Genomic DNA, 18,110 nt, shown 5'->3' with positions numbered 1-18,110 from the left:
GTGTTGGTGCTACTTTACTGCACAAACACGGTCATGTGAAGGTTCATTTATTTCCTCGTCTCACATTTCCCCCTTGAAACCTTTACAAATATTTGGTCAGGAGCTCTCCACACGACTTCCTCTAACAGAATGTGTTCAGACAAACCGCTGTGACATGAGGACATTTCAAAATGAGACTGCTTCAGAGTGACAGCTGTGGCTTTGACTCCATGCATCTGTGCAGAAGTGGAGGCTCGTAGCAAAGTTTAGCTGAATAACATCCTGCTTCTGAAAATCTCTTCGTTCTGAAATTAATCAATAAATGAATCAATGAATCCGGGGATTATTTCTGTCTTTTTGAAGACATGATCTGATCAACAGATGCTACAAAAAAGAATGAGTCTAAATGAGTCAGGAGTCAGAATAAATCAGGAGTCAGAATGAGTCCAAATGAGTCAGGAGTCAGAATGATTCAGGAGTCAGAATGAATCCAAATGATTCAGGAGTCAGAATGATTCAGGAGTCAGAATGAGTCCAAATGATTTAGGAGTCAGAATGAGTCCAAATGAATCAAGAGTCAGAATAAATCAGGAGTCAGAATGAGTCCAAATGAGTCAGGAGTCAGAATAAGTATGAGTGAGGAGTCAGAATGAGCCAGGAGTCAGAATGAATCCAAATGAGCCAGGGGTCAGAATGAATCCAAATGAGTCAGGAATCCAAATGAGTAAGGAGTCACAATGAGTCCGGAGTCAGAATGAGTCCGGAGTCGGAACAAGTCCAAATGAATCAAAAGTCAGAATAAATCAGGAGTCGGGGGAATCCAAATGAATCAGGAGTCAGAATGAGTCCAAATGAGTCAGGAGTCAGAATGAATCCAAATGAGCCAGGAGTCAGAGGGGTCAGAATGAGTTCAAATGAGTCAGGAGGCAGAATGATTCAAGGGTCAGAATGAGTCCAAATGAGTCAGAAGTCCAAATCAGTCAGGAGTCAGAATGAGCCAGGAGTCAGAATGAGTCCAAATGAGTCAGGAGTCCAAATGAGTCAGGAGTCAGAATGAGTCAGAAGTCAGAATGAGTCCAAATGAGTCAGGAGCCCAAATGATTCAGGAGTCAGAATGAATCCAAATGAATCAAGAGTCAGAATAAATCAGGAGTCAGAATGAATCCAAATGAGTCAGGAGTCAGAATGAGTCAGTCAGAGTCAGTGAGTTCAGTGAGTCCCTTTTGACCTCTTTCGATCCAAGCTGGAGATTTCTGATTATCAATCATTAACAATCAATAATGAATCAATTTATTATCAATCTGTTAATTGTTTCACTTTTTTCGTCTAAGTATGGATTAAACCCCTCACCCCCCAAAAAAAGAAATATTCTGAAATGTAGATTAACTATATTAAATTTCTCACATTAGACACACGGAGTCATAGTATTATTAAAAAATAATAACATTTATAAACGTAGACTGATTAACAATATGAAATCTTATCCAATCTAATGCTCAGGAACCAACATTTCAGCATGTGTTTTATGCCGGCCTATTTTGTTAAGTGCACTCACTTCCGGTGGCGGCACACGGACAACCGATTCGATTCCATTTCTTCTCTACCCGTATTACAACAATACGTCCCGCCTTCTCTGATTTAATAGGCTGGTGCTGTCTAGAAACACTGCTATGATTGGTCACTATTTCGGATTCGCCCTACAGACAGTGAAATTAATCAATAGTAGCACAGGAGGCGGGACTTTCCAGATTGCGGGTGCGCTGAGTGCATCATAACGCTACTGCAGATTCATGCTAACGAAATGGAAGCAGTCAACATTTAAAGTTACTGCACACTTTTGTGGAGTGTAAAGCTGTAAATAATGGCGGTTCCGATGGAAACTCAGCTTCAGAGCATATTCGAGGATGTGGTGGTGTGTGCTCCGGTTTGTTTTTGTGTTATTTAGCCATGTAGCGCGGAATGCTAACATTGCTAACAAAACTCAGACGCGAAATTAGTCTTATTGTGATGGTGTAAATAATAATAATAATAATAATATGTAAACGTCCTAGAATGTAAATGTAGGGAGCTGAATTTATACTCGTGTTGCAGTAACAGAGCCTAATCTAGGAATTTGAAAATAGGGGACAGAAAATATTAACATGGGTAAAAAATATCCCTCATTTGCTCCAGTTAGTGGGGACAGAAAAATAAGTAATACACTGGTGGATATTTTCAAGAGTACATCTATAAACAGAACAGTTTTATTAATACAACTAAATACATGTAACAAGCATACCTGTCAACTTTGAGGTTTGAAAAAAAGGGATATTTCCCAGATTTTTAACTCAAAATAAGGGAAAATTTCGGAAAGTCATACCCTTCACCAAAAGTGGGTGTGTAGTTGAATGGGGGGCAATTTTCTATCTAGTATTTGTGATTTCCTGGACTCTGGTGCATGTTGGTGATAGCCAAGACCCAAACTCAATATGCTTATGGTTTATAGAGTGCATTTGTGAATAAACTATACATTTATTTTTATTTGCTTTCAGTGGTACCAGTTATTTCCCAAATTAAGGGCTAAAATACGTAACTTATGTTAAAATAAGAAAGGTAATTATATAACCAGTCAATAAATTCAATTCCATTGCAATTTATTATGGTTTTACCATAATCATGGCCTCGGAACACTAGATAGATAGATAGATAGATAGATAGAGTAATAAAGAGACAAGATCAGGCTTTCGTCTAAACGGGGGAACAGGGGCGCTGTGCCCTCTTACTCTCGGCGTGCGCCCCCTTACCGACTCCGTGAAAACATCCCAGCAACACTACGTGACAATGTGTCTGATCATCAAATACGTTATAATTGCTCCAAATATATTCCAATCGGGCGGCACGGTGGTGTAGTGGTTAGCGCTGTCGCCTCACAGCAAGAAGGTCCTGGGTTCGAGCCCCGGGGCCGGCGAGGGCCTTTCTGTGTGGAGTTTGCATGTTCTCCCCGTGTCCGCGTGGGTTTCCTCCGGGTGCTCCGGTTTCCCCCACAGTCCAAAGACATGCAGGTTAGGTTAACTGGTGACTCTAAATTGAGCGTAGGTGTGAATGTGAGTGTGAATGGTTGTCTGTGTCTGTGTGTCAGCCCTGTGATGACCTGGCGACTTGTCCAGGGTGTACCCCGCCTTTCGCCCGTAGTCAGCTGGGATAGGCTCCAGCTTGCCTGCGACCCTGTAGAAGGATAAAGCGGCTACAGATAATGAGATGAGATGAGATATTCCAATCATAGTAGATACACCGCCAGACGGTGCAAAAACAATCCGAATTGGCGTTTTCCAGACTGAGGCGCCATGTTGTTTAGTTGTTTACTTGTCGCGGCTGCTCTCGCGAGATTTGACATGGGTTACATACAAGGTCAGCTGACTTGTAGAGCGAGATTTCTCGAGACTGAATGACCTTTCACCCACCGGCGCGGGAGCTTTTGACAGAAGTAGTTCGCGAGTTGTTTTTGTTGACACTTGGGCATTTAAAGATGTCATCCCGCGGCACGAAGCGGAAGAAAGCCAAAGACTGTCCGGGGCAGAAGATGATTACTTCTTTCTTTTTCAATGTTGACAGACAATTTGCTACAATTTCTCTCTCAGATAGCCTCAGAATGTCCCATTGGAGCATTTTTCAAAGGCTTTGCATGGCGGGGGACGGACAATCGGCACCATCTCCCCCCCCCCGCTTTGCTCCCTCGCCATGGTGAGCGCCCTCATACTAAATTTTTCTAGAAAAAACCCTGAAGATATTAAACCAAGAGTGATTTAGGTGGGGTTTACATTAGACCGTATCAGCGGATCATCAGATTAACGTTTTTAAAAACGATTCGCGTGCACACAGCAACGCCAATACACGGATACGCTAATCACATGACTAATTCGGCACGCAAGTTGAAATGTGTCAGTGCGGCTCATCGCTTCCTCCTCAGCGGCTGCGCTCCAAATCACTCCGCCCTGAACAGCGAGTGCCCTCTGGAGGGTGCGCACTCCGGCCTTGCGCAGCTCACAGAGCGCGCGAGTGAAGCGCACGAGCAGTGATTCGGGACTGAGCCGCTGTGTGTGTGATCCCAGCGCATATCACTTACCACTTGCAAGTGGAAGGATGGCAAGCCTAAAGACCATCATAACTACACAGTGGGCAGTATTTGCATCAGTATTTGCAGTATTTTCATACTTTTAGACTCTTTAATGAAAGGTGATACAAGGCGGAAGTCCACGCCGTTTTTCAGCAGTCGCGTCACATGACCAACGCCAGCGAATCAGGAAGGTGGATGTCACAGTGACGTTGTCCAATGACGACGCCAGCTAGAGCTCAGCACAGCGTATCCGCGTATTCTCAATGTTTACACAGCACCGGACCAGACACGATCTGGATTGAATACGTGGACCCTGGCGGATTCCCGTTTCCCGGCGTTTCCAGGCGTTTTAATGTAAACAGACAGTGCATCCGCGAAGAAAACGAGACAGATACGGTCTAATGTAAACTTGGCCTTAAAATGTGTAAGTTTCAGATAGAAAATAAAATAGACAATGAGTGGATAAAACAGTTAATACACCAATTAGTTTACACTAGGCTATTTATGAGGTCTTAGCCAGGACATACTTAATGTAAACATGTGTAGCTTACCTTTGATTATTTGGGAGGCTTTCGTTTTCCCCATGGAAAATTTCTTTGCGATGGAAGAGTCTGGGAACATTCCAGCCACGCACTTGTTGAAATCATCAAAGAAAGAGAGGCTAATGTTTTTCTTAGCTATTAGCATCGCCATCTTCACCTCAGACCTAATCAGTGCTGCCAGATACCGCTGACGTTTTCCAGCCCAAAATATGTTCAAAACCCGCCAAAATGCACTTGAAACCGCCCAATCTGGCAACACTGGACCTAATCACTTGTTCAGCCTCGCCTCCGGACGTAGTTCTGTAATTACTGATGCCTGAGAGGGCGGGGACGTGAATTCATGCCCCGACTTCCTGCTGTAAACTCCTGTCAGAGGCGCGTCATGAATTCTGGACCTACCGACTTTTTTATAATGTGAATATACAGGATATTTTCGGGAAAATAAAAAAACGGGAAGACAGCGGGAAATAAGTCAAAATAAGGGATTTCCCGGGAAAAACAGGAGGGTTGACAGGTATGGTAACAAACATTCATATCAGATGTTAATCTATAGAATATCATAATTATGGCACTATACATATCCTTTAATACAGTGATATGAAAGCCATATCAGCAAACCCTTATCCACAGTTTATAGTATATTTGCACAAACATTATGATCAGATCTGAACTTTAAAAATGTAAAGATTTTAGATCAAAAACTATATGAAGAATTATATACTGCAAAACCTTACAAATATGACTAGTTTTCTGTTATATGACTAGGTTACTGTTTTACTATAAATCATGTGACACGCCTATTTTTACCAATTTGACCACCAGTAGTATAATGTTGCATTTCAAATATCTCATCTCATCATCTGTAGCCGCTTTATCCTGTTCTACAGGGTCGCAGGCAAGCTGGAGCCTATCCCAGCTGACTACGGGCGAAAGGCGGGGTACACCCTGGACAAGTCGCCAGGTCATCACAGGGCTGACACATAGACACAGACAACCATTCACACTCACATTCACACCTACGGTCAATAGAGATCTTGCAGTCACGTGACCGGAAAGTACACAGCCGCCATCTTGTCGGTAAAAAACACAGCTGAATACTGCTGCACTCGTGTACAGAATGGATCAATTTCAACCGACGGACTACACGGCTCATTTTTCTAATGAACAGATAACTAGATATATGTCTAAAATAAACGATCTACAGATTAGTGACCCTTATGGCTTACCGGACGGAGTTTTCACGACCGTGTCAGTGGATTTTGAACTGCCAGCGGAATACCCAGACATGTATAATTACCTCATTAACTTTCCCTCGCTGTTCAGTGGTGAAGCACTGCGTGCTTATAAATCTCTGCACAGTTATCTTTACAGAAATTCAGGATTTGTCAGCGACTCAGATGTGGCATCTTGTAAACAAGAAAATAATCCTCATTGGATGGGTAAGTCACTTAAGTATTGAGTATAGCACTGACCAGCCGATTATAGAATAGAATAAGGTAATTCCAGCTGTAATTCCAAATCGTCCGTCTTGTTTACCATGGATCTGGCGTTGGAGAGGTAGAGGCTTAGCAGTGGAGGTTTGAGTGGCTGTTTTCTGAGCTTAGTCAACAGGCCGGTGTACCCTCCTGGATTTCGCGCATGCGCAGTAGGCTTGGTAGAACAAATCCAAGAGGTAGGATAAATTTACAGAACACCGGCTCTGCAGCCTCGCTTTTGCTTCCGCTCCCGGCGCTGCCTCCTTCGCTTTGCTTCCGATAACAATCCACGGAGACCCCGCTGGTCTCACTATCTCGTCCGGAATGTTGTGCATGCGATGGAAATCGCTACAAACCGTCATTTTCTGCTGGAAACCAATGTCCAGTAAGTCCATACGGTTGTAGTGGATATTGAAGTCCGGTACAGACGAACAACATGCAAAAATACACACAAAAAACATAAAAACCGTGCACAGGTAGGGAGAGCTTGCAGCCGTTGTAGTAGAATTGTATATAGTAGGGTTTTCCAGAAGAAAAGGTAGAAGCAGAAGTAGAACCAGAAGTAGAAGGCGGAAATATGGTGTTTGACCGACAAGATGGCGTCTGTCACAATCTGAATCGGCTGTGACGTCACATGCAAGTGCTCCATTTAGAGTCTCCAGTTAACCTAACCTGCATGTCTTTGGACTGTGGGGGAAACCGGAGCACCCAGAGGATACCCACGGGGAGAACATGCAAACTCCACACAGAAAGGCCCTCGCCGGCCACGGGGCTCAAACCCGGACCTTCTTGCTGTGAGGCGACAGCGCTAACCACTACACCACCGTGCTGCCCCGCATTTCAAATATGACTAGGTTAATATTACATCATTTGATACAGTTAAGTCTAAAATCCATGTAGTCTTGCCACTGTTAATTAATAATAAGATGAAAAATCTGACTTTCTGAATAAAATAAAATCACTATCAGATATTTAAAAATGCTATCATATTTGTTTTGTTCAGACCACCTTTCATGAAAGTGAAAAACATTAAACAATCTGCCTATGTTTAAACTAGATTTTGACATAAATGACTGGAGATAATCTCAAAATTCAGACTTCCTAAGAAGTATATAATCCCCATCATTTACAATCTTACAGTACCTACAATTACACAAGAACAGTTTAAATATATTTCATAATATTTTTTTTAAATAAAACTTGCATGATACCAAACATTATCAGACTAATTGTATATTGGCATTAGGAAAATAATATCAAATTCAAACTTCAAAAGCCATTATCAGTCAGAATCAAATGACTTAGTATGTCTTCACACTGTCATAATTACTCTAAGATCATATTTGTACACAAACTTATATATGTCTTATATATCAACTAAGCACCTTTACTATTTGAATATGATTAATAACATAATACTCACTTCAGGCGGCACGGTGGTGTAGTGGTTAGCGCTGTCGCCTCACAGCAAGAAGGTCCGGGTTCGAGCCCCGTGGCCGGCGAGGGCCTTTCTGTGTGGAGTTTGCATGTTCTCCCCGTGTCTGCGTGGGTTTCCTCCGGGTGCTCCGGTTTCCCCCACAGTCCAAAGACATGCAGGTTAGGTTAACTGGTGACTCTAAATTGACTGTAGGTGTGAATGTGAGTGTGAATGGTTGTCTGTGTCTATGTGTCAGCCCTGTGATGACCTGGCGACTTGTCCAGGGTGTACCCCGCCTTTCGCCCGTAGTCAGCTGGGATAGGCTCCAGCTTGCCTGCGACCCTGTAGAAGGATAAAGCGGCTACAGATAATGAGATGAGATGAGATAATACTCACTTCTGTGTCACTTCTGTGTCTTCGTTTTGTTTTCTTTTTTCGTCCAAAGGTCTTTCAACGTGACCACTCGTTTTGACATTGTTTGGATGAGACAGAACGATATGCCATGCAGGGGCTTCAAAGTTTGGGAGAATAGCAGGGTACAAATAATTTATAGCAGGGTGCAAAATGGTAAAATGTCTGCCAGCGGCAGACATAATGCATGCAAAGCGTGCAGGGATATAGATAGATAGATAGATAGATAGATAGATAGATAGATAGATAGATAGATATAGAGAGAGATATGCAAGTACGAATTTTTCATGGGGTGGGATGGTTTGGAACAGGCCATCTAAAATTGGGATAACATTTACCCGGGACGGGTATTTGAGGCGGGTTGTCTAGCTTAAGCTTGATTAGCGTTGTTACGCACGCCAGTGTTTCCCACAGAAATTTTGGAGACTATGGGGGAGGCGCGGGGGTTGTTTGAAATTGAGTGATATGTTAAATATTAAGTTATTACTGAAAAACTATTGATTAAAAAAACAGACTGAGAAATGGTCCTATAAACAACTTTACCAATATAAAAGATTACCAGGACTACAAGAATGCAGAAAAATAGGCTTTACTTATCCAAATGCACCTGTTGGTTCAAAAGTTAAAGTGCAGAGAACCTCACAGCACAACATGAAGTTACCTTAAAATATAATATAAATGCCTCAGCTTTCATGTAAGAAAAAAAACTATTAATACTAGTACTGTGTGCAGGCAGTCTCTCCTGAAGACCAAATTAAACAATAATTATAAACTAATAAAATAAATGGCTCAGGCTTCATAGAAAAAAAAAATTTGAACAGAATCTCACAGTATGATGCTGAAGCTGCCTAAACAATTGAAAATAAAATACCATTTTGGCAAAAACGTTGGCATCCATTAATTTCTTGTATTAAGTAAAAAAATATGTTGCCAGATACTGCTGACGTTTTACAGCCCAAAATATGTTCAAAACCCACCAAAATGCACTTAAAACCGCCCAAATTGGGCGGGAAAACGCGCAATCTGGCAACACAGGCGGCAGTAATGGCTGCACTCGTGTCGAGGATGTAAACACAGTTGACGCGGCAACGGACATACATGACATAGTGGATGTAATTTACGTTCACAACTTTTTTTGCTGTCAGAAATATTTAATATTAAATTTTGTGACTCGACTGACGATAGCCGGCGGCATAACAAGCCATAGCCGGCGATTTGCCGCCGGTGACCGGCTACTTTTGAGACCGCTGGCCATGTGCTTTTGGGTATTTTTAAAACACTTCACACGATTGGTTGAGATGCACTGTCTTCCAGTTCAGTGACCAATGATATAATAGTTCACAAAACTGTTTTACCCGCTAAATAAACCATTCGGAATACTTCGGTCCTTTCCGATATTTTCCGATTGGTGTGTAAACAACGCTATATTTACCGCAGTGCTTGCTAGCTGGTGCTGACAAATCGATACGCACACAAGATTCAGTAAAACGCGACTACACGCTCTCTACTTATAAATGCGCAGCAAAATGAATAGATACGCGATATCACTCTCGTGCCCAAAAAGTGGATGTGTGACAGACAGATAAAAAACGCGTATTATCGCGTATTACGCGCCCTAGATTAGGCTCTGCAGTAATACAATATCTATATCAATGTTTTAATTATTTATGCATTTATTTACACCATTTTAAGTATATTTATGTATTTAATTATTGTATTTTAACCAGATAAATCTTCCATAAAAAACACACACACGCAAAAAAAAAAATACACTGTCAAGTTTAATTTGTGTTGGAATGACAATTAAGTCAAAATACAGAAAATAAACTTTTTATCATTAGACCATTCATAATGAGTGATGTTGGTCACGTGACCTCAGCCTGTAACATAGAAAAGTAAAAACATTGCACAAACTGCTTCATGTAATTTTTTTTTTTTTTTTTAATTTCCTGTAAACAGAAAACTGAAGTAATTGAGGAGGCCTTTGCAGGGTAAGTTAACTAGTGTCAATAAACACACAAACAATTAAAGAAATAAAACATGAACAGTGATGATGGTTGTGTGTGTGTGTGTGTTTTTTTTTTTTCCCCCAAAACTGCAGGATGTTCATGGACACGCCGGAAAATGAACGGACCAAACTGACCAGCTGTTTAGGAGCTTTCCGGCAGTACTGGGGCTCGCTCCCTCAGGTCAGGAAGTGTGGGAAAGGAAACGTTTATTCAAAACATCATGTTTACACAAAGATCCACTAAAGTCGTAACCAAATGAGATGGACGATCAGCCGAGACGCGTTGTGCCCGACGTTTGTCCGTTTCCAAAGTTACACCGAGTCTTTTCAGTTCCTTCAGTCATCTGAGCCGGTTAATCGATTCGTTCTGAGTCCCTTAGCATGTTGTATCTCACTGGGCTGTGACAGCTCGCGGCTAGTTGGAGACACAACAATTGCGATAATAAAATATGCAAATTAGCGGCAATTTTCACTTGGAATCACACTGAATTGATATTCGCATATTTTACCGCTATTGTTGTGTCTCCAACTAGTTGCAGGCTGTCGCAGCCCGGCTTTTCCTCGGCAGGCAGGGAAGTAGAGGAAGCCTCACTGAAACTGACTCGAGAAGGGTTCGCGACGCATTTGCGGCTATTTTGAGCAGGGCTTTGAACCAGAATTTTTTTCCTATTGGTTCGTTCCGAACAGAAACGGAATTTTAACGTTTCCGGTTTTGGGTTCCACCATTAAATAGACGTTCCCGAACTGGTTAGATCAAAAAAATTTCGTTCCCGGAACGGTTAATTACGTTCCCTGTCAGCTGTTTAACAAATAGCTATGAAATTATGTCTCTGTCTCATCCAGCTTAAGCCAAACGTAGGCTAATTCTATTACAACCTTCATTAAATAAGACAAGAAATAATTCAAAACAATTATTATTTCAAATGTTGGCGATTTGGATTCTCAGTATGTCTTCCCATCTACACAAACAGAAAAAGTGCCAAAAATGAAAGAGAATTCGTTTAGTGTGTTACCAAAGGCTAGTCAGGTCCTATAGAGGGCTACCGCATGACGTCACCGCGCCGCGAGATTTTGTTAGGCGCCATATTGGAAGACCAAGTACACATCTATGCAAGTACATACATACATAAAACAAACTACAGCTGAAATGTAGCCAGGGCCGGTTCTGCCCTAATCTGGACCCGGGTGCAACATCGCGCAACCCCCCCCCCCCCCCCCCCCCCCCCAAAAAAAAAAAACAGTCTAAATCAGGACAACCATCACATAACTATAACTATAAACATTTTATATCAACTATTTTAACTAAATGGGCTATAATAAATCAGCCTGCAGGCAGCCACGGCGGGCTGCCTCAGAAAAGTAACCATTCAATGACAACTGAAAGCCTGCAGCCACGGCGGGCTGCCTCAGAAAAGTAACCATTCGTCCTACCTTAAAACTCGTTTTGCATTTTCTGCCTCCTTTTTTGTATTTTCGACCCTCCGTTTATTTTCTTTCCTTTTCTGAAAACCCGATTTGTGTCCAGACATTTTGTTCTGCTACCAACGAACTAACTCGTCAGGTCTCGTCTCTCGAGCCCGCGATGATTCCCGTGGGAAGGGCAACAACTGATACATTTTTACAAACAGCCAATAGGGAGGTTGCAATGTTCAGGCTCTTCTTTGCTCAGACAGTCAGTAATGCACTTACTCACTTATTATCACGTGGAGACGTGATAGTAGTCCACCTTCCCGCTCTCTCCATTCAGTCAGCGAACGTCACACAGGAAGTGAACCCCAGCGGGTCATAGAAACTTGCGCAGGAGAAGAATGACTTTTTTTATTTGTAGGCTACGGAAACTTTGAGGAACGAAATAAAAACCGGTATTAACCGGTTACCATTATTTTTAATAAGTGTTTCTGTTCCGGAACATAAAAAATAATAAAGTTTCTGGTTTCGTTTCTGTTCCATGTGAAATAGAAAAAGTTCCCGGTTTTCGTTCCTTGAACCGGTTCAAAGCCCTGATTTTGAGAGAAATTTTGTCGCACAAATTTTTTGAACATGTTCAAAATTTCAGCGACGAAGGAGCGACTCATGCGAGGAAATTGAGAAGCCCCGCGAATGTTTCAAGACACTTTTGAAACTCTCTCGCGAATGACATTCGCAAGCTGTCGCAGCCCAGTGAGATACTGGCTTTACTGAACAATAATGTGATTCATTTAACTGATTCAGTGAATGAATGAATCATTTATATTACACAGACTGACTCTTTATGACTCAGCCTTACTCATTCTGACGACTCCTCACGCTGACTGATTCAGATTCTCTTGTACCAACTCGTTACGACTCGTGCTTTCTTTTACTGATTCATTCTGAATCGTTATGACACTTTCCGTCTCCTTACACACCTCTGACACGTTCCAGTGAATACTGAATCCTTCCTATTCATACCGACTCATTCCGACTCCTCCTCATTCCTACTGATTCGTACTTTCTTGTACTGACTCATTCTGTATCCTGCAGGTTCGTCATGACACTTTCTGACTCATACTGACTCTTTCCGATTCGTACACTCGTACTGATTCGTTCACGTTAGTGATTTAAAAAATTTCTTTTTTTGTGAAAGACTGACTCGTTCAACTTAAGTCTGAATCGTTCACACACACACCAAAAAAAAAATACAAATGTACCGTGTGTGTGTGGTTTCATTAGAAAGAACAACTCGTTCAGTCTCATCCTAACGCTTGGCTCGTTCTGACTTGTACTGATTCGTTCACTTTAAGTGACTCGTTGGAAAAAGGCTGGATCATCTGTGAACAAAGCATGCAGCCTGTTTGCGATTTGAAAGCTGGAAGTGATTTGGATGAAAGTCTAGATTCACAAAAGGGTTTTGAGCGAGACAAGCGTCCTTTATTCGCTAAAATTCTGAAGATGTAAACGTCGACACCAGTAAGGCGTCTCTCGGCTGATTGAGTAAATGTATTGTAATTGGAAAGTGTTTAAGATTGTAGCTGTCGTGACTAAACAGCTGTGTGTGTGTTTCTCTCTCTCTCTCTCTCTGCAGGAGTCCCATGAGCAGTGTGTGCAGTGGATCGTACGCTTCATCCACAGCCAACACAGCCCCAAACGCATCTCCTTCCTCTACGACTGCTTAGAGATGGCTGTGGAGACCAGCCTGCTACCGCCCAAGTACACACACACACACACACACACGGTGTTATTGATTACACCACTGTTATAAAAGTAGCATCAAGAAGGTTTGTAATATGTCATGGTTTCCATAGTAACAGAGACATGCACGGCGGAGATTTTTACAAACTTATGGAAGGAGTCTCCAGTGTCGGTGCTTTATAACAGTCAGTGGTGTAGGAATCAGTATCAGCTAGCAGTCAGAACGAGTGTTGTGAATCAGTAAGAGTCGGTCTAACTCAGTGAGTCCGTATGTATTGGAAAGAGTCAGAATGAGTTGGTATGAGTCACTATAAATTGGAATGAGTGTTGTGAATCAGTAAGAGTCGGTCTAACTCACCAAATGACTCTGAGCTAAATTGAGTCGGTATGAGTTGGTCTGAGTCAGACTGAACCACTAAATTGGAATAAGTCAGAATGAGTGTTGTGAGTCGGTAAGAGTCAGTCTAACTCAATGACTCATTTAAAATGAGTCAGTATGAATTATAAAGGGTTGGTATGAGTCACTATAAATTGGAATAAGTCAGAGTGAGTGTTGTGAATCAGTAAGAGTCAGTTTAACTCAATGAGTCTGTATGAGCTAAAGTGAGTCGGTATGAATTGTAAAGAGTTGGTCTGAGTCAAAATGAATCGCTATAAATTGGAATAAGTCAGAGTGAGTGTTGTGAATCGGTATGAGTCAGTCTAACTCACTCAATGACTCGAGTTAAATTGAGTCGGTATGAATTGGAATGAGTTGGTCTGAAGTAAAATGAATCGCTATAAATTGGAATGAGGCAGAAAGAGTTTTGTGAATTGGTAAGAGTCGGTCTAACTCAGTGAGTCAGAATGAGTCTGTATATGAGGCTGAATGTTTTTTTTTTTTTGTGAATCAGTATAACTCAGAATGAATCTGTGTGAGTCAGAATGAATCGGTATAAATTGGAGTAAGTCAGAATGAGTTGTTTTGAATCAGTACGAGTCGGTATAACACAGAGTCCTAGTTTGTATGAGTTAAAATGACTCAGTGAGTCCGAATGAGTTGGTGTGAATCAGTACGAGTCGGTATAACGGTATAACTCTGAGTTTGTATGAGGCAGAATGAGTCAGTGTGAATTGGAACGAGTCAGTGTGAGTCAGAATGAGTTGGTCTGAATCAGTATGAGTTTTGTGAGCAGCGCTGTACAAACGTTTAACTGATATTTGTTTTGCATCGTGTGTGTGTGTAGAATGGTGTGTCAGGCGCTGATCGTCTCTGAAACCCTGGAGTGGGAGCGCACTCAGCTCTGGTCTCTGACCTTCAAACTCATCCGGAAGATAATCGGCGGAGTGGATTATAAGGTGCGGCGTGATGTATCTCATTGTCTTTTATTATACGACCCCGATTCCAAAAAAGTTGGGACAAAGTACAAACTGTAAATAAAAACGGAATGCAATGATGTGGAAGTTTCAAAATTCCATATTTTATTCAGAATAGAACATAGATGACATATCAAATGTTTCAACTGAGAAAATGTATCATTTAAAGAGAAAAATTAGGTGATTTTAAATTTCATGACAACAACACATCTCAAAAAAGTTGGGACAAGGCCATGTTTCCCACTGTGAGACATCCCCTTTTCTCTTTACAACAGTCTGTAAACGTCTGGGGACTGAGGAGACAAGTTGCTCAAGTTTAGGGATAGGAATGTTAACCCATTCTTGTCTAATGTAGGATTCTAGTTGCTCAACTGTCTTAGGTCTTTTTTGTCGTATCTTCCGTTTTACGATGCGCCAAATGTTTTCTATGGGTGAAAGATCTGGACTGCAGGCTGGCCAGTTCAGTACCCGGACCCTTCTTCTACGCAGCCATGATGCTGTAATTGATGCAGTATGTGGTTTGGCATTGTCATGTTGGAAAATGCAAGGTTTTCCCTGAAAGAGACGTCGTCTGGATGGGAGCATATGTTGCTCTAGAACCTGGATATACCTTTCAGCATTGATGGTGTCTTTCCAGATGTGTAAGCTGCCCATGCCACACACACTAATGCAACCCCATACCATCAGAGATGCAGGCTTCTGAACTGAGCGCTGATAACAACTCGGGCCGTCCTTCTCCTCTTTAGTCCGAATGACACGGCGTCCCTGATTTCCATAAAGAACTTCACATTTTGATTCGTCTGACCACAGAACAGTTTTCCACTTTGCCACAGTCCATTTTAAATGAGCCTTGGCCCAGAGAAGCCGTCTGCGCTTCTGGATCGTGTTTAGATACGGCTTCTTCTTTGAACTATAGAGTTTTAGCTGGCAACGGCGGACGGCACGGTGAATTGTGTTCACAGATAATGTTCTCTGGAAATATTCCTGAGCCCATTTTGTGATTTCCAATACAGAAGCATGCCTGTATGTGATGCAGTGCCGTCTAAGGGCCCGAAGATCATGGGCACCCAGTATGGTTTTCCGGCCTTGACCCTTACGCACAGAGATTCTTCCAGATTCTCTGAATCTTTTGATGATATTATGCACTGTAGATGATGATATGTTCAAACTCTTTGCAATTTTACACTGTCGAACTCCTTTCTGATATTGCTCCACTATTTGTCGGTGCAGAATTAGGGGGATTGGTGATCCTCTTCCCATCTTTACTTCTGAGAGCCGCTGCCACTCCAAGATGCTCTTTTTATACCCAGTCATGTTAATGACCTATTGCCAATTGACCTAATGAGTTGCAATTTGGTCCTCCAGCTGTTCCTTTTTTGTACCTTTAACTTTTCCAGCCTCTTATTGCCCCTGTCCCAACTTTTTTGAGATGTGTTGCTGTCATGAAATTTCAAATGAGCCAATATTTGGCATGAAATTTCAAAATGTCTCACTTTCGACATTTGATATGTTGTCTATGTTCTATTGTGAACACAATATCAGTTTTTGAGATTTGTAAATTATTGCATTCCGTTTTTATTTACAATTTGTACTTTGTCCCAACTTTTTTGAAATCGGGGTTGTAAATACAATGTGTTGGAGGTGTGCTTTAAGTGTGTGTGACCGCAGGGTGTGAGGGACCTTCTGAAGGCTGTGCTGGATAAAATACAGACCACCCCAAACCTGGTCAGCTCTGCTGTGGTGCAGCAGCTCCTCCCAGCGCGAGAGGTACAGATCACTTCATCAGTCACACTCTCCTCATATAACCGTATTTATTAACCTGAGCTTATATCCCGGGTTAATGGAATTAGCCTGGGATTATTTTTATATGCGTTAACACATTCGAATGTACTTTACGAGGTTTAACTCTGAATATATTTTACTAGAAGTAGTCCAGGAAAAAATATTTTAATTGAAAACTGGAATATATTTGACTGGAATTAGTCCGGGATATATTTTATTATACTTCCAGATTTATTTGACTGAAAGTGGGTCAGAAGATATTTCTCTACGCTTAATTAGCACAGATGTATTTTACAACACCATGACCACATCCAATTAAAAAAAAAAAAGAAGGTATTATCCTGGAATAAATGTAACTCGAAATGGTGTAAAAAGCATTTTACTGGAATTAGGCAAGATTAAATTTTACTGCATTTAACCCAGGATAATTTTTATTGTAATTATGCCAGGATTTATTTTACTGGAACTGGTCCAGAAGATATTTCATCAGTTTTATAGATTTCATTAGCAGACGAATATATTGGAATTCACCCAGGTGTGTGTGTGTGTGTGTGTATGTGTGTATATATATATATATATATATATATATATATATATATATATATATTTATATATATTTATATATATTTTTTTTAACTGGAATTAGCTTGCTATATACTTTACTGGAATTATCCCAGGATATATTTTACTAGAACTAGCCCAGGATATATTTCGCTGCAATTATCCCGGGACATATGTCTGCTGCAGTTAATCCCGGGATATATGTCCGCTGCAGTTAATCCCGGGATATATGTCCGCTGCAGTTAATCCCGGGATATATGTCCGCTGCAGTTAATCCCGGGATATATGTCCGCTGCAGTTAATCCCGGGATATATGTCCGCTGCAGTTAATCCCGGGATATATGTCCGCTGCAGTTAATCCCGGGATATATGTCCGCTGCAGTTAGCCTGCTATGTATTTCACTACAATTAGTTCAGGATATATTTTATTTGAAGTAGCCACAGATGTATTTTATTGGGATAAGCCAATTATCCTAATCTGCTTCTGTCGTGAGAAGCAGTGAGAGTGTATTTAGTCTGTAATATATTTTTCTGTACTATTAATCTGGAAATTATTCCAGGATTGTATTAACTAAGTTTTAATCCAGGATGGACAGTATGTTTTCCTGAACCTGGGCCAGAAGACATTTCTCTGGACGTATCCTGTGATGCATTTAAATGACTGACTGACTGTAATTGTTCATGGCGTGTGTGATTATGATGAAGGTGGTGGAGTATATCCTGGACAGGAACGCGTGTCTCCTGCCTGCTTATTTCGCTGTGACTGAGATCCGGAAGCTTTATCCAGAGGGACAGCTCTCACACTGGGTATGGGACAGACACCTCAAACCGGACGCTGCTGAATGTAACACATTTACATCATAACGTAAAACGTTCATATACTTTTATTTCTGTTATTTTTCTCCTCCAGCTTTTAGGCAGCCTGATCTCCGACTTCGTGGACAGCTTCCGTCCCACTGCGAGGATCAACTCCATTTGTGGTGAGATACAAACACTGTCGTGATGCATCTTACACTGGTACTGCTATATCTCTCTCACACACACACACGCACGCACGCCACCATGTCAGTGTCAAAAGTCTGTGTTCTCTTTGTGTGTGTATCAGGTCGCTGTAGCCTCCTGCCTGTGGTGAATAACTCGGGAGCGATCTGTAACTCATGGAAGCTCGACCCTGCCACACTGCGCTTCCCTCTGAGAGGCATGCTGCCCTATGATAAGGTACACACACACACACACACACACACATTTCACAGATCAGTGTATATGTTAACAGTCAGGATGTATGTTACTGTAATTAGCTCAGAATATATAAAATTTATTTTCTTATAGTCACTCT

At 41.6% G+C, this 18,110-nt stretch overlaps 1 protein-coding gene across 3 annotated transcripts in view; it reads left to right on the top strand.

The window, feature by feature from the left end:
* The first annotated feature begins 1,719 nt into the window (after positions 1 to 1,719).
* med23 (mediator complex subunit 23) overlaps positions 1,720 to 18,110 on the top strand; it is a 103,467-nt gene continuing 87,076 nt past the window's right edge. Inside the window, exons 1-9 of one of the 3 annotated variants that reach the window (XM_060913754.1) lie at positions 1,720 to 1,891; positions 9,877 to 9,908; positions 10,019 to 10,106; positions 12,969 to 13,093; positions 14,302 to 14,413; positions 16,100 to 16,198; positions 17,480 to 17,581; positions 17,685 to 17,754; positions 17,880 to 17,992. In XM_060913754.1, coding sequence (XP_060769737.1) covers positions 1,841 to 1,891; positions 9,877 to 9,908; positions 10,019 to 10,106; positions 12,969 to 13,093; positions 14,302 to 14,413; positions 16,100 to 16,198; positions 17,480 to 17,581; positions 17,685 to 17,754; positions 17,880 to 17,992 — 792 coding nt within the window. In that variant the 5' untranslated portion in view covers positions 1,720 to 1,840. Of the gene's footprint in view, positions 1,904 to 5,637; positions 6,054 to 9,876; positions 9,909 to 10,018; positions 10,107 to 12,968; positions 13,094 to 14,301; positions 14,414 to 16,099; positions 16,199 to 17,479; positions 17,582 to 17,684; positions 17,755 to 17,879; positions 17,993 to 18,110 lie in introns of those variants that run through there. The other 2 variants (XM_060913753.1, XM_060913752.1) reach the window with 2 other exon arrangements.

Source organism: Neoarius graeffei, chromosome 2 (assembly GCF_027579695.1).
Source record: "Neoarius graeffei isolate fNeoGra1 chromosome 2, fNeoGra1.pri, whole genome shotgun sequence".
In the NCBI taxonomy this organism is placed as follows: Eukaryota; Metazoa; Chordata; class Actinopteri; order Siluriformes; family Ariidae; genus Neoarius; species Neoarius graeffei.
This window is presented reverse-complemented; position numbering and strand designations above follow the sequence as displayed.